The sequence below is a fragment of the Elgaria multicarinata genome, chromosome 4 (assembly GCF_023053635.1).
Source record: "Elgaria multicarinata webbii isolate HBS135686 ecotype San Diego chromosome 4, rElgMul1.1.pri, whole genome shotgun sequence".
NCBI classification, from domain to species: domain Eukaryota; kingdom Metazoa; phylum Chordata; class Lepidosauria; order Squamata; family Anguidae; genus Elgaria; species Elgaria multicarinata.
The window spans coordinates 78,498,786-78,516,742 of NC_086174.1; the positions used below are offsets into that span (position 1 = coordinate 78,498,786).

At 40.3% G+C, this 17,957-nt stretch overlaps 1 protein-coding gene across 4 annotated transcripts in view; it reads left to right on the forward strand.

Annotated features, from left to right (window-relative positions):
- The first annotated feature begins 995 nt into the window (after window positions 1-995).
- Window positions 996-17,957, forward strand: part of REPS1 (RALBP1 associated Eps domain containing 1) — a 50,798-nt gene continuing 33,836 nt past the window's right edge. For 2 of the 4 annotated variants that reach the window (XM_063124600.1, XM_063124602.1), the window contains exons 1-4: window positions 999-1,311; window positions 8,147-8,270; window positions 11,027-11,223; window positions 17,602-17,755. In XM_063124600.1, the coding sequence (XP_062980670.1) occupies window positions 1,159-1,311; window positions 8,147-8,270; window positions 11,027-11,223; window positions 17,602-17,755 (628 nt within the window). In that variant the 5' untranslated portion in view covers window positions 999-1,158. Of the gene's footprint in view, window positions 1,312-8,146; window positions 8,271-11,026; window positions 11,224-17,601; window positions 17,756-17,957 lie in introns of all 4 variants that reach the window. The other 2 variants (XM_063124604.1, XM_063124603.1) reach the window with 2 other exon arrangements.

A 17,957-nucleotide genomic window follows, 5' to 3' on the forward strand; every position in this document is an offset into this window, starting at 1 on the left:
CCCCTGGTTGAAGTTCTTCATGGCGACGTTCCATTCGTTTCAGAATGACCAGCAAGACTTTCTCTGAATTTCTTATATGTCATCTGGCTGTATACAAGGGAAGGCGGTCTATCCTTTTGAAATTGCAATGAAGTTGCAAGATTTGGGGCAAATAAAATGAGATACTGTTACCAGCACACCAATGACACCTGTTCTCCAGATTACTACAAATCTTTTACAGGCCATGAACAATAAGATGTAATGTCGCAGGACCTCAGAAACAGTAGCAATCGCTGACCTGACTGACCATCAGTACTCTCTGGGCCAAAAACGAGCAGAGATAAATAATTCTGAGAAGCCTCTGTACAATTTTTGTGCAAGTTCACACAGTTGCAAACGCACGTGCCTCAGGGGTGACAGTTCCGGTATTTCCTTCCAAGTGCTGTACTGCTCTATTCTCCACAGAAAATCAGCTGAACTCTCCCGCCGCATAAGATATCAAAGGGTTAAGTAGTACAAAACGCAGGAGCCCAGACGCCTCGAGGAAGGGAAGCCGTGCCCGCCTCAGCTACGTAGAAACGCTGTAGCCGTCCTCCAAGCCGCCAGGGGGCGATGAGCGCCGCTTCCTCCGGCAAGTTTTTTTGTTTTGTTTTTGCTGCCTGGGAAACCCTGGGAGAAACTCTACGTCAGCTTAGCTTCACATCCGGGTCCCGTGCACGAATGCGCCGAGCAGTTTCCTCTTACAAGAACAGAGTGAAGACGGGTAAACCCATAGTTGCGCGCGACTTCTATTGGGAACTTGAGACGGAGTGGGCGTGGCCAGAGCCACGCAAGGGAAACGTACAGAAACTTTTTTAGACTCGCCTCACGCGCACGCGCACAACTATTTCCTCCACGCGCGCGCGGCCACGCCCCCTTCCTTGGGGTCGCGCTTCCAACCTTCCCCTCCCCGACGACTCCTCGGGCAGGCAGGCAGGCAGGCTCCGTGAGATCAACAAGCAACAGCTGAGCCGGCACGAGAGCGCGCACAGGCGCGCTCGCGCTCTGCAGAAGGCCTCCTTTACTGCCGAGCCGCCACCGGCGGCTCCGCGCGTGCAAGCGCGGCCTCGCGTCAGTCCCCTCCCTTCACCCCACCCAGTTGCAGGATCGATTCCCGGGGCAGGGCCGGGTTGGTGTAAGATGGAGGGTCTGACGCTGACCGAGACGGAGCAGCGCTACTATTGCGACCTCTTCGCCTACTGCGACACCGAGAGCACGAAGAAAGTAGCGTCCAACGGACGGGTCCTCGAGCTCTTCCGCGCCGCGCAGCTGCCCAACGAGGTAGTCATGCAGGTAATCCGCCGCCTCTTCCTCAGCTCTTCCGTCCGTCTCTTTCCTCCACGCGGAGGAAGGCAGGTAACCAGCCCAGGGCAGAGAGGAGACCAAGAGGAGCGACAGCTCTCTCTCGCCCTCCTGCTTCCTCAAAAGGCCGGAGTTTCGTTACAGCTCCCTTTCCCTGAGCTCCCACCGGCTCCCGCGAGTGCCCACCCCGGGCCTCTGCTGCCACCGAGGGGGTGGGGGTTCCTGCCTCGAGAGGTGTCGTGTGGAGGGTGTTCGCTGTGGTGGAGGAGGATTGAGGGACTGTGAATCAAGACGTACAGAAAAAACACTGGTGGGGGTGGGGAAGGGTGTCCCCCATCTGTGGCTATGAAAGCCTCCGGCACTTTTACCCACACAAGGTTTCCCAGCGGACGTGTATCTTAAAAAAAAAAAGCTCACCAAGCTTACAAACCTTACAACATATAACAGCATCTTAGAGGGGTTTGAGTGCTTTAAAAAAAAATTTAAAGAAAAAAGTAGTAACTTCTTTTTATGGCATCAGAAAGAAAGAAACGAGTGGTAGCTTGTGAGGCAAAAAGATCCAATCCTTACCTGATTTATTCCTAGGGGATTTAGAGGTAGTGCGGGCACTAGGTAAGAAGTTTTTTTGTTTGTTTTTTAAGTAGTATAAATTTTGGGAGGAAGCATTGATCTGACCCTAGCCTGGAAGTATGGAAACCATTTTTGCCCTTGCAAAAGGCAACGGTTTAGATTAATTACGAATATGTTAAGTATGTACTACGTTAAATTTCTGGGCACAGTTTCATAAAAAGGGCAAGATTAACACCTTAAATAACCTAGTACTCTGCCGCTGTGAGATTAATTTTATTGCACCAATTGAATTTTCATTTTTCTGGGATTCTATGGATGTTGAACCCTATTGAGTATCTAAAATAACTCCTCAGATAGCCTGAGTACAACATGGTGTATACTGAACTAAAAGGCAGGTGAACATTACTTATTGTTTTGACTTATGCCACTAACTCAGTTTAGCAACTTGGAATGTAGTGCCCAGTTACAAGTAAACTATAAGATATTTGGGTAGTCCATGGTTTCTAGAAGTGTGCAGCTATAGATATTTGACTTCATTATCATGCTGATATAGGATCCAAAACTGTAATAAGCAGTTGTTGTAAAACACTGACTCTTCCCAAATGTTTTAATTTATTATTAGCATGTAATATAGAGGTTCATATGCTTTTAATTTATTAGAAAGGTATAATTAAAAAATGTTAAATAACAGAAGTTAGCATGCAGTGGCAGAGTTCTCATGAGGAGAAACAAAACCTAGTTTCATGATTAGGGTTGGGAAGTAAGAACTGTGTTACATTGTTTTAGTATATTGTAAGCCTGCACTGTTCGTTATGAAGTTGTTGCCAAAAACTGCGTACAGAGCAACTTTGCTAAGACTATCGTGTTAGTAGCATTGTACCTTGTATAATATAGACATGGCCTTCAAGCTTGACGTAATTGGAGTTCATCTAAAAGATAAATTCTTTGGCAAACCTTATTCTGTTTGGCTATGAACACGTTATGTCTAAAGAGACTCTGTCTTCAGCTACAGTTGAATGAGACCCACAACTGCAAAATGAGTCCACTTGTGTTCTATCTTTGTTTTAAAAGTGTGAGTTTATTAGGTACTGAAGTGTAGTGTGTATTGTCTTCTGTTTGGTAAAAGTGATGAGCTGGAGATTAAAATAATATAAAAGCCTTTATATTATGAAAATGAACAGTGACCTCTTAGTAGTTGTAATTGTAAGCTTCATTTGTTACTACTAATTGTAAGCTTCATTTGTTAAAACATATCTGAGGCAGTATCCCAGTTTGCACAATCAAACGACCCATGGGTGTTTGTGAGTATGAGTGACCAAGTCTGCCAACTCCTGCATCCTCACCTGTTTCCTCTTTCCAAAAAAGCCCAGAAATGCCCTGTTCCTGTGTTGTTGTTGTAATGTGTGAACCCACAAGTTTATTGTTTTAAACAATAAATAATGGGTTAAAACGTTGGGGTTTTTACCCTGTACAACCAGAATGCCAGCTTTACATGACAACAACCCAAGAATACAGGTATTCCTGGATTGGCAAGTGGGCGGGACGCAGTGCTCTCAATTCTTGGGCGCTATGTGTGAACCAGGTAAGTGTTTTTCTAGAGTAATTGGCACTAACATCTAAGGTAAGAATATCTGCTTCATTATGTTTCAAAGTGATGGTGAGGATGTTCACCCAAAGTAATTCAGGCTGCCTCATCATTTCCTAGGGCCTTAAAAGTTAAACATTCTGCAAACGCAACTTTTATAATGTCTTAACATATAGCACCATCAGTGTACATGGTGCTGTACAGAGTACAGCAGATAAACTTCGGATAAACTTTGGTGCATTTTTCTTTAGCAGTTCTTTGATCGTAGTGTAGCCCAGTGGGGAGGGGTGCTGAAGTAAGAGTCAGAACTACCAATCCTTGATTAGTAGTTGGGTTACGTGTGGTAGTTTGACTTTTGATTAACATGGGTGACTAGGTTCTCACGATGTTCCACAATCCTGATCGTCCCTGATCAGAGGTCACATATTCAAATGGCAACCACACGCACTTGGCTATGTCAATCATCCAAGTAGCAGTCTAAAGTTAATTTAATCCACCTTTTTTTAGCAGCTGCAGGTTCTACCTTTGTGACCCCAAATACAAGGATCCATGTCCTGACTGTCATGGCTGATTGCTTTAGTGTCTAAATATCTAGGAAATAAATACCAAATGCTGTTTTGCCATCTGTTGTTGTAATAGTTTTCTATTAGGATCCAACTTCAAACAAAGTGAAGTCAGTTGTCAATAAAAATATAAATAAAATTACATCGTGAAGACCCAGACTGAGAGAAAGTGGTGCAGCAGCAGCATTAGTGCTAAACACCAGTAGAATTATCCAGGAAAACTCAGGCCATAGCTCTGTTCTCAGACTAGCAGGAATAGTTATGCAAAGCAGAAATTGTGGCAAGTGCAGTGGTGTGGATGTTTATCGTAAAATTTCATCACAGAGAGAGCTGTTAGAAACCTAGTTAGGCTGCTACTGATCATGAGGTTGAGTGCACTCTCATAGAACTGAACAATTGGTTTAAAGCAGGGATGGGCAACTTATGGTCCAGATGTTTTGGGCCATGGTAAGGGGAACAGTAGGCCAAAAACATCTGGAGAACTACAAGTTGCCCACCCCAGTATGTAGTCTGCTGTGACTCTAAATGATTATGGTGAAGTGACTGGACATATAACATCAGATTGATAATGATGATGATGATGATTCATAGCCGGAGCTCTCTGGGCAGTTTATAAAAGATTAGCATCTAGTACTTCTCAAATTATTTAGAGCAAGAAGTGTATTGTAAAGTGACCACACAAAGGCTGATATTCAATGAGCTTTTTAAAAAAGAGCTCTAACTCTTAACTTCAATTCAGTTTTGAACCGCCTTATCTTTGACAGTATTTTTAGAAAATGATGCAATTCATAGAGAGGTGGAACGTGAGTACATCTGATGCAGTAAGTAGTCTTTTAAAAATGCTGGATCATGTTTAGCTGCTATTCATTGAATTAGAACTTTATGAGCCTTGCATAAGTGGCACAGAAGGTTCACTTGTTATTGGTATAATATTTCTGTAACTATCTCAAGCTACTTTTAATTAACGCTCTAAAAAAGCCTAATAGAAAATACTCTCCCATGTAGAGTAGAGTGATTGTTTACATGCACACATTACACACCTACAAAAGGAATTCAAGAATATGAAAAACCCAGCTGTCTAATGTTGTATTCCCTCAAGCAACTATCAGTGCCTTAACTAATGGAAACCACAGATGACACATTTCAAACTTCAGCCATTTGGTTATTGCTAAAAGGAGGTACAAGAATTGGAAAGGTTAGGCTCTTTCCAAGGATAATCATGCAAATTGTAGAGATTTTGTAGCTACATGGAGATTTTGAATTTACACTTAATGTTTATGTACAGAGAATCACTGCAGTAGCATAGCATCCAGTCAGTGAATATTGCAGAAATATAGGCTGTATGGTATTGCTTTTTTAACCTGCTTAATCTAATAAAATTTGCTCCTTCCTATTTACTATTATAGCTGCACATTAGCTTGTACCTCAGTACAGACTGCTGCAGAGACTAGTGGTAGCAGGACAAGATAGTTGCTTGTGTTTTATTTTAATGGAGTATCATAAGCAACAAAGTAAGCATTCCTTAGAGCTGGGGTGCACAATTTTTTCAGGCCCAAGGGCTGCATCAGTTTTCTACTGAGTGGTGGGGGCTACTCATGTGTGCCTGTGTATTTACACGCACATGCATGCACATGACATACAACTCGTATGCAGCATTCACTTGTACTGTGTGTGTCTTGTTTACGTTCTAATATTTTTAAAAACTTCAATTAAAGAACTGAAAAGTGGTCAACTTGTGCTTCATTCCCTTGGGGCTAAACTGTAAGCGGCTAGGGGCCTCCGATGCCCCACTGACATCCACATCCACTCACTTCTCGCCCCACTGGCTCATACTCAGTGACTTAGTCCTACTCACATGCACACCCACACTCACAGTTTTAACTCTTCACTTTCTCTGTTGCTGCTGGAAAAAAAGAAAGCTGCAGGAATGGGCTCTAAGGTTCTTGCCATAGAAGCCTCATTTCGACAGCATCTTAGAAAGCAGGCAGGAATCTTTCAGCATTGCTTCTTAGGACATTCTAAGAATGGGGCTTCTATGTCAGAAACCATGCAGCCCATTTCTAGAGAGGTTTTCCCCCTCCCTTTGTTTTTTTCAGCAGCAGATGCTAGGGGCCTGGAGCCACCTGCTTTCCAAAGGCCACACTTTTTGCACCACTGCCTTAGAGGCACTATTAGGGTCATGGAACCTCTAGGACCTCAATGCTTTTGCAAAGCTAGTGAGCTTGTTGCAATGCAACAAAAGTACTGTTATTATGTATGTGGCATAAAATACATCTCCTTTCCACTAGAGTAGGAATAAATTATCAATTTTCCCTATGGAAGGAAGTAAATAGTGGGGTCCCACAGGGATCGGTATTGGGACCAGTTCTTTTCAACTTGTTCATAAATGATCTGGAATTAGGAGTGAGCAGTGAAGTGGCCAAGTTTGCTGACGACATCAAATTATTTAAGGTTGTTAAAACACAGAGGGATTGTGAAGAACTTCAAAGGAATCTCTCCTAGCTAGGAGACTGAGTATCCAAATGGCAGACGCAGTTCAATGCAAGCAAGCGTAAGGTGATGCATGTTGGGGCAAAAAACCCCAACTTCAAGTATAACCTGATGGGATCTGAGCTGGCAGTGACCGAACAAGAAACAGATCTTGGGATTGTGGTGGACAACTCGATGAAAATGTCAACCCAGTGTGCGGCCGCTGTAAAGAAGGCAAACTCCATGTTAGGCATTATAAGAAAAGGAGTTGAGAATAAAACTGCTAGTATCATATTGCCTTTATACAAATCTATGGTGCGACCACACTTAGAATACTGTGTATGGTTCTGGTCACCACACCTAAAAAAGGATAACATAGAGTTGGAAAAAGTGCAGAAAGGGGCAACTAAAATGATTATGGGGCTGGAGCATCTCCCCTATGAGGGAAGGTTACAACAACTGGGATTGTTTAGCTTGGAAAAAAGGAGGCTAAGGGGAGACATAATAGAGGTGTACAAAATTATGCATGGTATAGAGAATGTGGATAGGGAGACATTTTTCTCCCTCTCAAAATACTAGAACCTGAGGTTATCCCATGAAGCTGATTGGTGGGAGATCCAGGACAAATAAAGGGAAGTACTTCACACAGCGCATAGTTAAATTATGGAACTCACTACCACAAAATGTAGTGTTTGCCACCAATTTGGATGCTTTAAAAGGGGGTTGAATAAATTCCTGGAGGAGAAGGCTATCAATGGCTACTAGCCCTGATGGTTGTGTGCTGTCACCAGTATTCGAGACGGTAAGTCTGTGTGCACCAGTTGCTGGGGAACATGGGTGGGAGGTTGCTGTTTCACCATGGCCTGCTTTGTTGGTCCCTGGCCAACAACTGTTTGGCCTCTGTGTGAACAGAGTGCTGGACTAAATGGATCCTTGGTCTGATCCATCATGGCTGTTCTTATGTTCTTAGTGCTGTATGTCATTATGTACATTTTTGATTTTGATTTTTGCCACTGTTTTACTATTGTTCCTGGGACAGTTTTGATTATATTTTATTAATCTGGCTATTAGATAAACATTACTTTTTAATTTTTATATTGGTCAAAAATACAAAAAAGTTGATACATCAAGTGATAATTTGCTACAATGGGCAATAGGAAATTAAGAAGAAATCACTGCCCAGGTATATGGAGACTTCCCCCCGCCCCCAACCATGAAGTTTAGTTAGGTTAAAATATGAATGAAAACAAATGCATCTAACATAGTAGTTAGTAGTTTCTGCTAAATAGGAGGGTAAATGCATGTTGAGTACAGTAATATTCATTGGTAAAAGTTTCTTATGAATGGGCATCCTATCACATTTGAGACAGTATATCCTAGAATATGCATTTAAATTTACCAACTTTCTCATGTACAGAGGGATGAACACACTTGTGCAATGTAGCATATAAACTGGAAAGATGGTAATGGAAAAGAAACGCACCCATAAATTGCTTTATTATGATGTGCAGTCATCGACAACTCAGCATCATAGTGTTGCTACTTTAGATCTGATTTCTTTGCTTTGGTGGAAGTGCTGACAACACCAAGCTTCATTCATAGATGTAATCTCACATTAGGTGTTTTGATTTATCGACAGATCATGGAACTTTGTGGTGCAACAAGGCTTGGTTACTTTGGAAGAAGTCAGTTCTACATTGCTCTGAAACTAGTTGCAGTGGCTCAATCTGGGCTCCCACTACGAATGGAAAGCTTAAATTCTGGTAAGCCTTGAAATATTGAAATATAAGTTGGTTTATTAGAAATAAGACCCCTAAACTTGTCTTTACCACTGACCTGATTCCTCAAAAAAGAACATTTCTGCTTTTAAAGGAATCTGCACACTCTCAGAAGAGCTTTCTTATGCGCCTAGAAGCACAAAGGAGAATAGTCTCAAAGTGGAAAAAGACACAGCACCCCAGCTCCTCAACGATTTTCAGTTATAAATGTCAACCTATATTCTATGTGTCCTATGAATTTTAATATATAAGCTGTAGTTATATGCTAGGAGGTTTGGGGTTGCCACTCACTTTGAGTGCAAGAAAAAGATGAGACGTTTTGAGTTGGATGGCAACAAAAATGTCTGTCATCTAGGTCTGTTTTTTATGTCCACTTGTTCCAGTTCCTGCAGTCTGTTCATTTAGCGCCTTCCTATACTGGGAAATAAATAGAAATGAGACACTTAAACTGAACCCAGACAAAAATGAAGTAATGGTGGCTGGCAGGCTTCAAACACATTGTGGGTGTTGGAAATGGAGTGGGGGTGGGGAATCGAGGCAGGCATGTTTTTTTGTCCTCTCAAGATGATACTTTGCAGGTTCTCTTGGATTAATTAGTGTCTGGAAGCCCAGGTTGTTGCATTTACCAGAAACAAAGAACTTTAAAATATGTTAAATATCCTAGGAGATATTTGGGTTTATATCCTTTGAACACCAGCTCCTCAGGCTTTTGAAAATAAAGAAAATTGCATTGGCATATGCAAGCCCCTTTGTGTCCTTACATAAGAGGTATTTTGATCCTGGTCATAACAAGTGTATTTCACCAGCTCTGTTTAATATTTTTTTATTTATTTATTGCACTTATATACTGCTCCCATAGCTAGGGCTCTCTGGGCGGTTTACAGAAATTCTAAAATTGAGATAAAAACGAGTATACAAAATTTAAAATTCTGAAACACAGAACATACACACATAAAGCATTAAAAACAGTTTAAAAAAAACTAAACATGTGGGTGATTAAGATGTGCCGCCATATGCCTGGGCAAAGAGGAAAATCTTAACCAGGCACCGGAAAGATAGCAGCGTTGGTGCCAGGCGAGCCTCGTCAAGGCCCTGTCCCTCGTTGCCACACTCCGAGCCTCTCTCGGAGTAGGCACCCGGAGGAGGACCTTAGATGTTGAACGTAGTGACCGGGTATATTCACGTCGGGAGAGGCGTTCCGTCAGGTATTGTGGTCCCAAGCCGTGTAAGGCTTTATAGGTCAAAACCAGCACCTTGAATTGGGCTCGGAAACATACAGGCAGCTAGTGCAAGCGGACCAGAGCAGGTCTTATATGGTCAAGCCTTCTGGTTCCCGAAATCAATCTGGCCGCTGCATTTTGCACAAGCTGCAGCTTCCAAACCGTCTTCAAAGGCAGCTCTACGTAGATTGCATTGCAGTAATCTAACTTGGAGGTTACCAGAGCATGGACAACTGAAGCCAGGTTATCCCTGTCCAGATAGGGGCGTAGCTGGGCCACCAACCGGAGTTTGTAGAAGGCACTCCGTGCCACTGAGGTCACCTGAGCCTCAAGTGACAATGATGGATCTAAAAGAACCCCCAAGCGACGAACCTGCTCCTTCAGGGTGAGTGCAATCTAATAAGAAGGTTCACACTCCTTTATATCAAATTCATACTTGGACACTGGTCTTCCTGTCTTTATAAGCTCAAGGATAAGTTCCTGTAGTATTTATTTATTTATTTATTTATTGAGAGACCGTGTCTTATTATTTAGACTCAGATGCAAAAAGGAGCATTCTGACCCCTAATGGTAACTGTCCACCACCATGAGCATGTTTCATTACTGCTCCAGCTTTTATGCTGGCTCCCTCATATCTTCTGAATATCACAGACTTTGTTCTTTGACCCATAAAGCCTCAGATGGTTTGGGATCAATTTCAAAACCTTGAGAGTTTCTGAAAATGAGATGAGCGGTGATTCAAAGAAATAAATTAGTTGTATTGTTTGTCTTATTTCAGGGACTTCTAAACAGACAGTTGCTCTTTGGAGTATTCTTCAAAACAAGAACATGATTATAGTTTTTTCAAAATAAAGCAGAGGTTCTCAGTATTAGAATCTTACCAGTTTACGTTTACCAGTTTACATTTATACCAATCCTAATAAAGATGAGTAGATTAAAGAGAAATAAAGCTGTTGGGAAGTTGAATTTTTTTTATTGCCTAACAATCTTAATTATAATTTTATTTATTTGCAATAATTATATACTACTCTATATCTAAAATAGATTCTGGAGTGGTGAACATAAGAAATAAAACAGTAAAAAGATTAAAACAGCATATTAAAATTGTGTATTTCAAAATAGAATACCAGTAAAAACCATGGCTGGTCAGTTCCGGAATGCTTCCTGGAAAAGAGCTGTTTTCAGAAGGCACCGGACGCAGCACAGTGTTGGCACCTGCCTGACCTCTAGGGGCAGGGAATTCCAAAGAAAAGGAGCCACCGCACTAAAGGTTCTTTTCCTGGTGGACTCCAGTCAGGCCATAGGTCCATGTGGAACAACCAGGAGCAGGCCCTCTGATGACTTCAGTGACCAAGCAGGTTGGTAAAGGAGAAGGCATATTTCAACATAATATACAATTACAAAAGGCATATTAAACAAACAATCTTAACAGCAACTCTGGAAAACACATTTTAGTTGGTGATCAAAACATTTTGTAACTTAAGGTTCTTGTAATAATCGTGTGTATCATTATTTTAACAGTCAAGGACCTCCCCCTGCCCCGATTTGTCATGCCAAAGAATGAACAAGAATCCAGGCATTCATCCTTGTATTCTTCAGATGCTGATAATCCATCCTCCTATTCAGGTGCAATTCCTCCCCCACCAGGCAGAATACAAGTTAAAAAAGGCTCTGTGAGCCATGATGTGGTCCAGCAACGTCCAGCAACAGATCAACAGGTAAAGAAATAGAAAGACTGACACTAAACTAGTTTTTTGGTATCCTTAATAATGTTCATACTGTGGTTCTGTGATATATTCAGATACAAAGGGGGGGCAGTGCAAGCTTAACAATGTCTCAATCTATTTTATAGTATTCAAGAAAACTGTGATAAACAAAGTAGAATTGCTTGACTTTACCTTGGAACCTCAAAGTAATTTTATATATTTACTTCACACAGTGTATAATGGATGGCTTTAAAAGGGGTATGGATAAATTCCAGGAGGAGAATCTATCAATGGCTACTAGTCCTAGTGGTTATGTCCTACTTCCAGTATCAGAGGCAGTATGCCTATGTACACACCAGTTACTGGGGAACATGGGTGGGATGGTGCTCTTGCACCATATCCTGCTCATGGGTCTATGGTCGACAGCTGGTTGGCCACTGTGTGAACAGAGTGTTGGACTAAATGGACCCTTGGTCTGATCCATCATGGCTCTTCTTAAGTTCTCATGTTCTTACTTATGATATGTTCTGTGTGGAAAGTTATAATTACTATTAGGTGTTTCTGGTTAAACTAGTCTTAAACTTTTTGCTCTGTTTCACAATTACATGACCTGGGAGAATTACCTTTTTTCTTTTCTTTTTTGACAGGAATTATATGCTCTGTTGCTTCAAATCATTGCAGTTAATTTACAACTAAAAGTTCTTGAGAGGTCTTGGTCAGTGCTTTTAAGACTTTGTACATCTACTTTTAGATGCAATTTACTTTTATCATAAGAGTCTCTATTATATGGTCCACTAACCAGAGAGGCTAGGTTGGTCGGAACTCAAGACAGGGCTTCTTCAGTAACAGCACCCCAGTTTTGGAGCTTCCTCCCAAGGGAAGTGAGAATGGCTCCTTCCTTATATTGTCTTAGATGGACAGTAAAGATTGTTCTGTTTTATCAGACTTCTAATTCTATAGTGTTTTGTCACTCTTCAAATTTTATTGTATGGGGGTTGTGCTCCTGTGTTCCTTGTATTCCTTAGTTTTATGAGAAATTTTAGTTAAATTTTATTGTATGTGGCCCCAGGCTCTACCTGGCAGGTGGAGTTTGTGCTTTAAAAAATAATAACATGATGTGCCCATATTCAATCAACAATAAGATTTCTATACTATAGATCAAATTAATATTGCTTTTGTATTCTTTGTATATCTGTTTAGACTTCTGATGTGCATTGGCATATCTTAGTTTCTGAGAAGCTGGTCTGCAAAAGCTTTTATTTTATTTGACACCTGAATCTTAAACACATTACTCTAAAACTCATGTTTAAGTATAGGGAACCTTTGGCTTGCAGGAAAGGTGAGGATTGAATGAAACCAGCTCATTGTGTGCCTGTGGGTGCATAAATGGGGACCAAACTGGCTTGGCAAGCAAATTTGAAAGCCTAGGTAACTTCATTTCAGAAGTCATTATGCACACTATTCTTCAAGAAATAATAAAATAGCTTTCAATAAATATTTGAAATTAGTTTCAAATACATTGAGTGTTACGGGGTTTGTTCGTTTTTAAATAGTGATGGATGACCTTCCCGTAATCAGTCTCCTAATTGAGGTCTAGAGATGTGAAGGCCCAGAAAAACACACCCCCAAAATAGGAAAAAAGCTATTTTTTCCAAAGCCTTTTGCTTTTTTTCTGAAAAATTGGAGGAAAAAAAAGTACTATGGAATGTTTTATTTTAGCACGATGAATAAAATGTTTAATGCAAGGTGTTCATATATTTACTTCTCCAAATGATTTCTAAAAACTTTGTACACTTCCAGATGATTACAGTTTCTGTGCACTGAGGACAAGCAAGTTCTAGGTTGCAAACTGAGACTACAGCTCTCAAATGCAAGAACAAGATGCATTTCTGCCTCGGGCGGGGGCTGTTAACACGAAAACCTGACAGGGGTGGGGGTGGGGGTGGGCACTGCTACTGAAGCAGAGACTGAAACTGATAGTGATAGCTATAGCTCAGAAAATAAGTGATTAAATTTCATGCATATTCATTGAATCTTGGTACCCCCCTTTTTTCCCCTCAGTTCTTTTTATAGGAATGGGTGCTTTATGTATGCTTGATGCTGTGGAGGACTAGCGGAGACATAATTTTCTTTGTTAGTAATGTTGATGGTTTCTTTTGTTTGTTTGTTTTTAAATTGTTTTTTGCCTGCTCATAAACTGGCAAAACCAAAGAGGTTCCTTACGGTTCAGGTGTTACAGTTCAGAAGCTTGTAGCTCCATTTGTTACCAAAAAAAGTAAAAATTTAAAAAAGTAAATTCAATTTGTGATAATTGCTAGAATACGCTGTACTTTTAATATACCAAATGTGATAATTTTATGCCAAACCAACTTGTACATAATTACATTTTATGTTCCTAAAGTAACAAAGTGACTTTCAATCTGTAAAAACTGCTAATATTGCATTTTTTCAATTTTTCAAAAAAAAAATATCGGTGTTTTCCCAGGGTGTGTGTGTGTGTTTTCCATTTCTTCAAAATTTCTAGAAATTTTACATCTCTTATTGAGGTCTAAAAAATTAAACTGTATCCCCTAAATTGGAAGATAAATTGGTTCATTTGAACCCAATTCCAAGCCTATCTTTGAACCTATCACAGTGTAGCAGGATCCAATTCCTATCCCAGTCCCCCATGAATATCAAGTAACCCCTACCTGTCACCTATTTCCGTGCCTCGCCATTACCGCCCTTCCCCACCCACCCCATTCACTTCTCTTTGTTACTCCTGTATGGTTTCATTCCAAATCCCAGGAGCATTGGGTCATGTAGTTCAAAAAGTTTAAGGATTGGAAGGGAGGATGGAGGGTGGGTGGACAAGTTTTGGAGGTCAAGTGTTGGGGCTGTAATGCTTGCTTTGTATTGAGGTACAAGTCCAGTTGGATTCCAAGCTTTGCTGAGATCCATCAGTGATTTGGACATGTTAATTTTTTGATAGTTCTGTTCTTTCTAACTATTAGCTATGGATTGGCCTTAGCTCTTCCTAATGTCTTGTGTAACCTTTTAGGTGGCCATATGTTGGAACCATTTTCTCATCTTTATATTACAATGCTTTTTCGTCTGGCGTTCTGAACAGCTAGATAACCATTCCTATTAGCACGCATTTTAGTGCTATAAATATTACTGGTTATATTTATTAATTTACACTTTGATCCTGTTCAGGCAACACACTGTGCCATAGTGGTTAAGCACTTTGAGCTAAACATTATGGCTTAGTCTGTTGTGTGAACCATGACTTAGCATGTTGTGTGAACAATTCCTAACCATAGTGATTACATTACCACTGTTTAAACATGCTCACTAACTATTTGCTGCAAAAGGGTTGGTGGTCTAACTATGGCTTAGTGTGTTGTCTGAACAGGCCCTTAGTTTACATGAGTTTCCTATTTTGGTTCAGTTCTATAAATATGAGTACATAAGAGATGGTTATGTTTAATGAGCAGTCAATTGTAGGATTATTTCTTTGTTTTCTTTGAGCAATATATACTTGTGCAGGAGCATTGTACCACTAGTTCAAGCACAAAAAAGAGGATAAAACAGTGTTGATTAATATCTATTGGGAAATCCCGCAAATTTAGGGCTAATGGTTATTTGGGGATATAATTATTGTCAACCAGCAAGTTCTGTTCTCTACGCATGTGAAATCTAGTAAGAGTAAGTAAGAAACCCAGCATGCACCATACTATGTGATCAAACTTTGACATAGCAGCAGGTCTAGCCAGAATTTGTTCTTCTCAAGTGCGTGTGATCTATGTGAATAAATGTATACTTCTCAAGCTAATGTGTCTCCCAACTAGGTTACTCTTAAGTGAGTTATTACTCAGTTATTTTAAAAACATTTTGTCGGATTATGTCTATTGTATTTCCTAACCTGTATGCAGAGTGGCATTTTAGAACTATGGGCAGTACCAACACTATAGGTCCGCTTATACTATTGATGTAACGCTAGTGTAAGCAACCTCTGGTGGTACACCAATAGTGTAAGCTGGCGCAACAGGTTTTCTAGGGAAACTCATTGTACCAGCTTATGCTATTGGCATACCTCTAGAATACACCCATAACTCAAATGTACCGGCTCTGTTGGATACTGCCCTATTCGGACAACTTCAGATCTTTTTATTCTTGTACAGTACCTAGTATACGTTAGGTGCTTTTTAAATATTACATGATAAACAATAGCCTTTTTCTTGACACAGCAGTATCACTAGGTATAGTTTTAACTTTTTTCAATTGTGAAACCATATAAAAACATGTTTTGACAAGTAGCTTCCATCTATTTTTATTTGAGATTATTAGGCTACAATGTAGGACAAAATGCTTATGTAAATCTACAATCTGTTTAATAAGTGAAAGCAAGATGATGTGTACAGTGATCTTACGCATGTTTACTGATTCAGTGGAATTTGTTCTTAATAAGATGATTATAATAAAGGTTTCTTTAGTTTCTACAAGAATATTGTATAGAAGCCCAGGTGACTTCTGTAGCAATGGAGTGCCTTTCACCAGCTTTGGTAACATCTCTGGACAGAGAAAGATTTGCCGAGTTATCCGTGCTCTGGCAACATCCCGCCTGGATTCTGCAATCTCCGAAAAGGGTCTGGAAGCTTAATGTAGTACAGACTGCAGTAGCCAGTTTTGACTGGTACTGTTTGCTCAGATCATACCTAACCAGTCTTAAAATAATCCAATTGCACTAAAAGTCCTGAACAGCTTAGGATCCAAGTTTCTCTCCTATACCTTAAAGGAGTGTTTCCTCCTGTATTAACCTTCCCAAATGTTAATGCCACTGAAAGGCCAATGCCTTTCTCCAAATACCATTTCCAACTAGAAATGTGTAGTCCTGTTAAATAAACCAGGGAAAATTCAGGAAATGTCCCCCCCCCCCAGGACTGCTATGTTTCTTTGATTTATGAAAAACGCTCTTTTAGAATGATGAATACAATGTTTCAGACAAGATATTACATTGTCACATTCAGTCTGGGAGAAGATGGTTTTGTTCTTTGATGACCTTCCAGAAGACAAATGTGACCTTGCCTGAATCTTTTAAAATAAAGCTAATGCAAACTGTTTTTTGCTAGTATAACTATGATCGGACTGCCATTGTAACATCATGTTGTGAAATGGTTCCATTCAAAGCACTTAGTGTACTGTTGCTGTAGAACTTGGAATTGTGTTGTGTCTGATTAAATTGGGTTTGATCCCAAGGTTGTATGAGCAGAAGACCACTCAAATGGAGATTTCCTATTACCATCTCACTCCGTCCTACTGCTCATCCCAGAAAGCCTCTCTGGAGGGGCGAGGTTCTTCCTGAACAGCTTGGACTTCCATGCAGGAGGAAGAAAACGTTGTGGAAGTGCCTTGTGCAAGCCAAGCTCTGGACAGGCTTTTGAGGGGGGTGGTATTGTGTTGCAATGGATAGAAAAGATCCTTGCTTGAGTGTCTTTGCACCTTTGGATCTAACCCACAGTGTTTTTTCAGAAACTTAACAAATAATTCTATATACTGTAGTCTATTTTTTTTCCATATGGAGAGCTAAAACTTTCATGAGCATTTTATAACCACTGCTTTCACCTTACCAGTAGCATCCAGCATTCTTGTTTGGAGGTATTTTTTAAAAAAATGGTTCGATCATGGGCAAGTATTAATGCATTTTTATCACTAATATGGTTCCTTACATCTAAGCTTCTGAGCAGGCCTACCAGTTTAAAGCCTTCTTTCTTGCCTCATAATAGGAAACTTAGACATATATAATAATAAATAAAATGATACTGCTTTTGGAGATGAAAAGATGAGTGGAGGATAGAACAATCTTCCACTCATCTTTGTAAGTACAAAAGAGCTTACATCTTGTGAGATCTGGGTTCTGATAATGTACCACAAGTGAAAATACATGGCATCACTTAACATGGTGCTAAAAAGAATCATGCTGTCTCTTCAATTTTTCAAGGTTCATCAAAATGCTTGAAAAAGTTCTAATAAGCCCAGTTATTTTTATTTATGTTGCAGTTCGTCTATTAATAGATTCGTCAACTTAACAGTCTTACAGAATTTAAGAAAGCCATAAAGACTGATCTCTTCCAGCAGGCCTACCCAGTTGAATTTTAAGATGCCTTTTTTAATGGTGTGCTGCTTTTAATGATGCACTGGTTTTAAATGTTTGAATTAGTATGTTATGGTGCTTTTATTTGTATTGTACCCTGCCTCGATCCAGAGGGAGAGGTGGGTAACAAATAAAATTATAATAATAATACCATACCTGTTCAAAAAGAGTCAAAAACATTCTTAAGGATAATGGTTTTTAGAGAATTGTTCTAGTTGCATGGTATAAAAAATTTAAAAGTTCCTTTGTTTTATTAGGAGTCCACATCTCCAGTTGTTTCACCACAGCAATCCCCACCAACTTCTCCACATTCATGGAGGAAGCACAGCCGCCATCCCAGCGGAGGAAATAATGAGCGACCTCCTGCTGGACCAGGGCCTATTTGGGCTCCCTTTAGTGAAGCACAACCAGGTATAAATAAATGTCTTGTGTTACACCTCAAATGTTGCCTGAAGTTGTGGATTTCTGTGAAAAAGAGACATCTTAATATAAGTTAATAATTTCCAGTGTGTGAAGTAGGGTGGTCTCTAGTGAGGTCTGGACTTGCATCAGGGCAGGCACAAGTACTACTCTGGCCTGTTCCAGTGTTTCTTGAATTAATTCACAGTGTGAA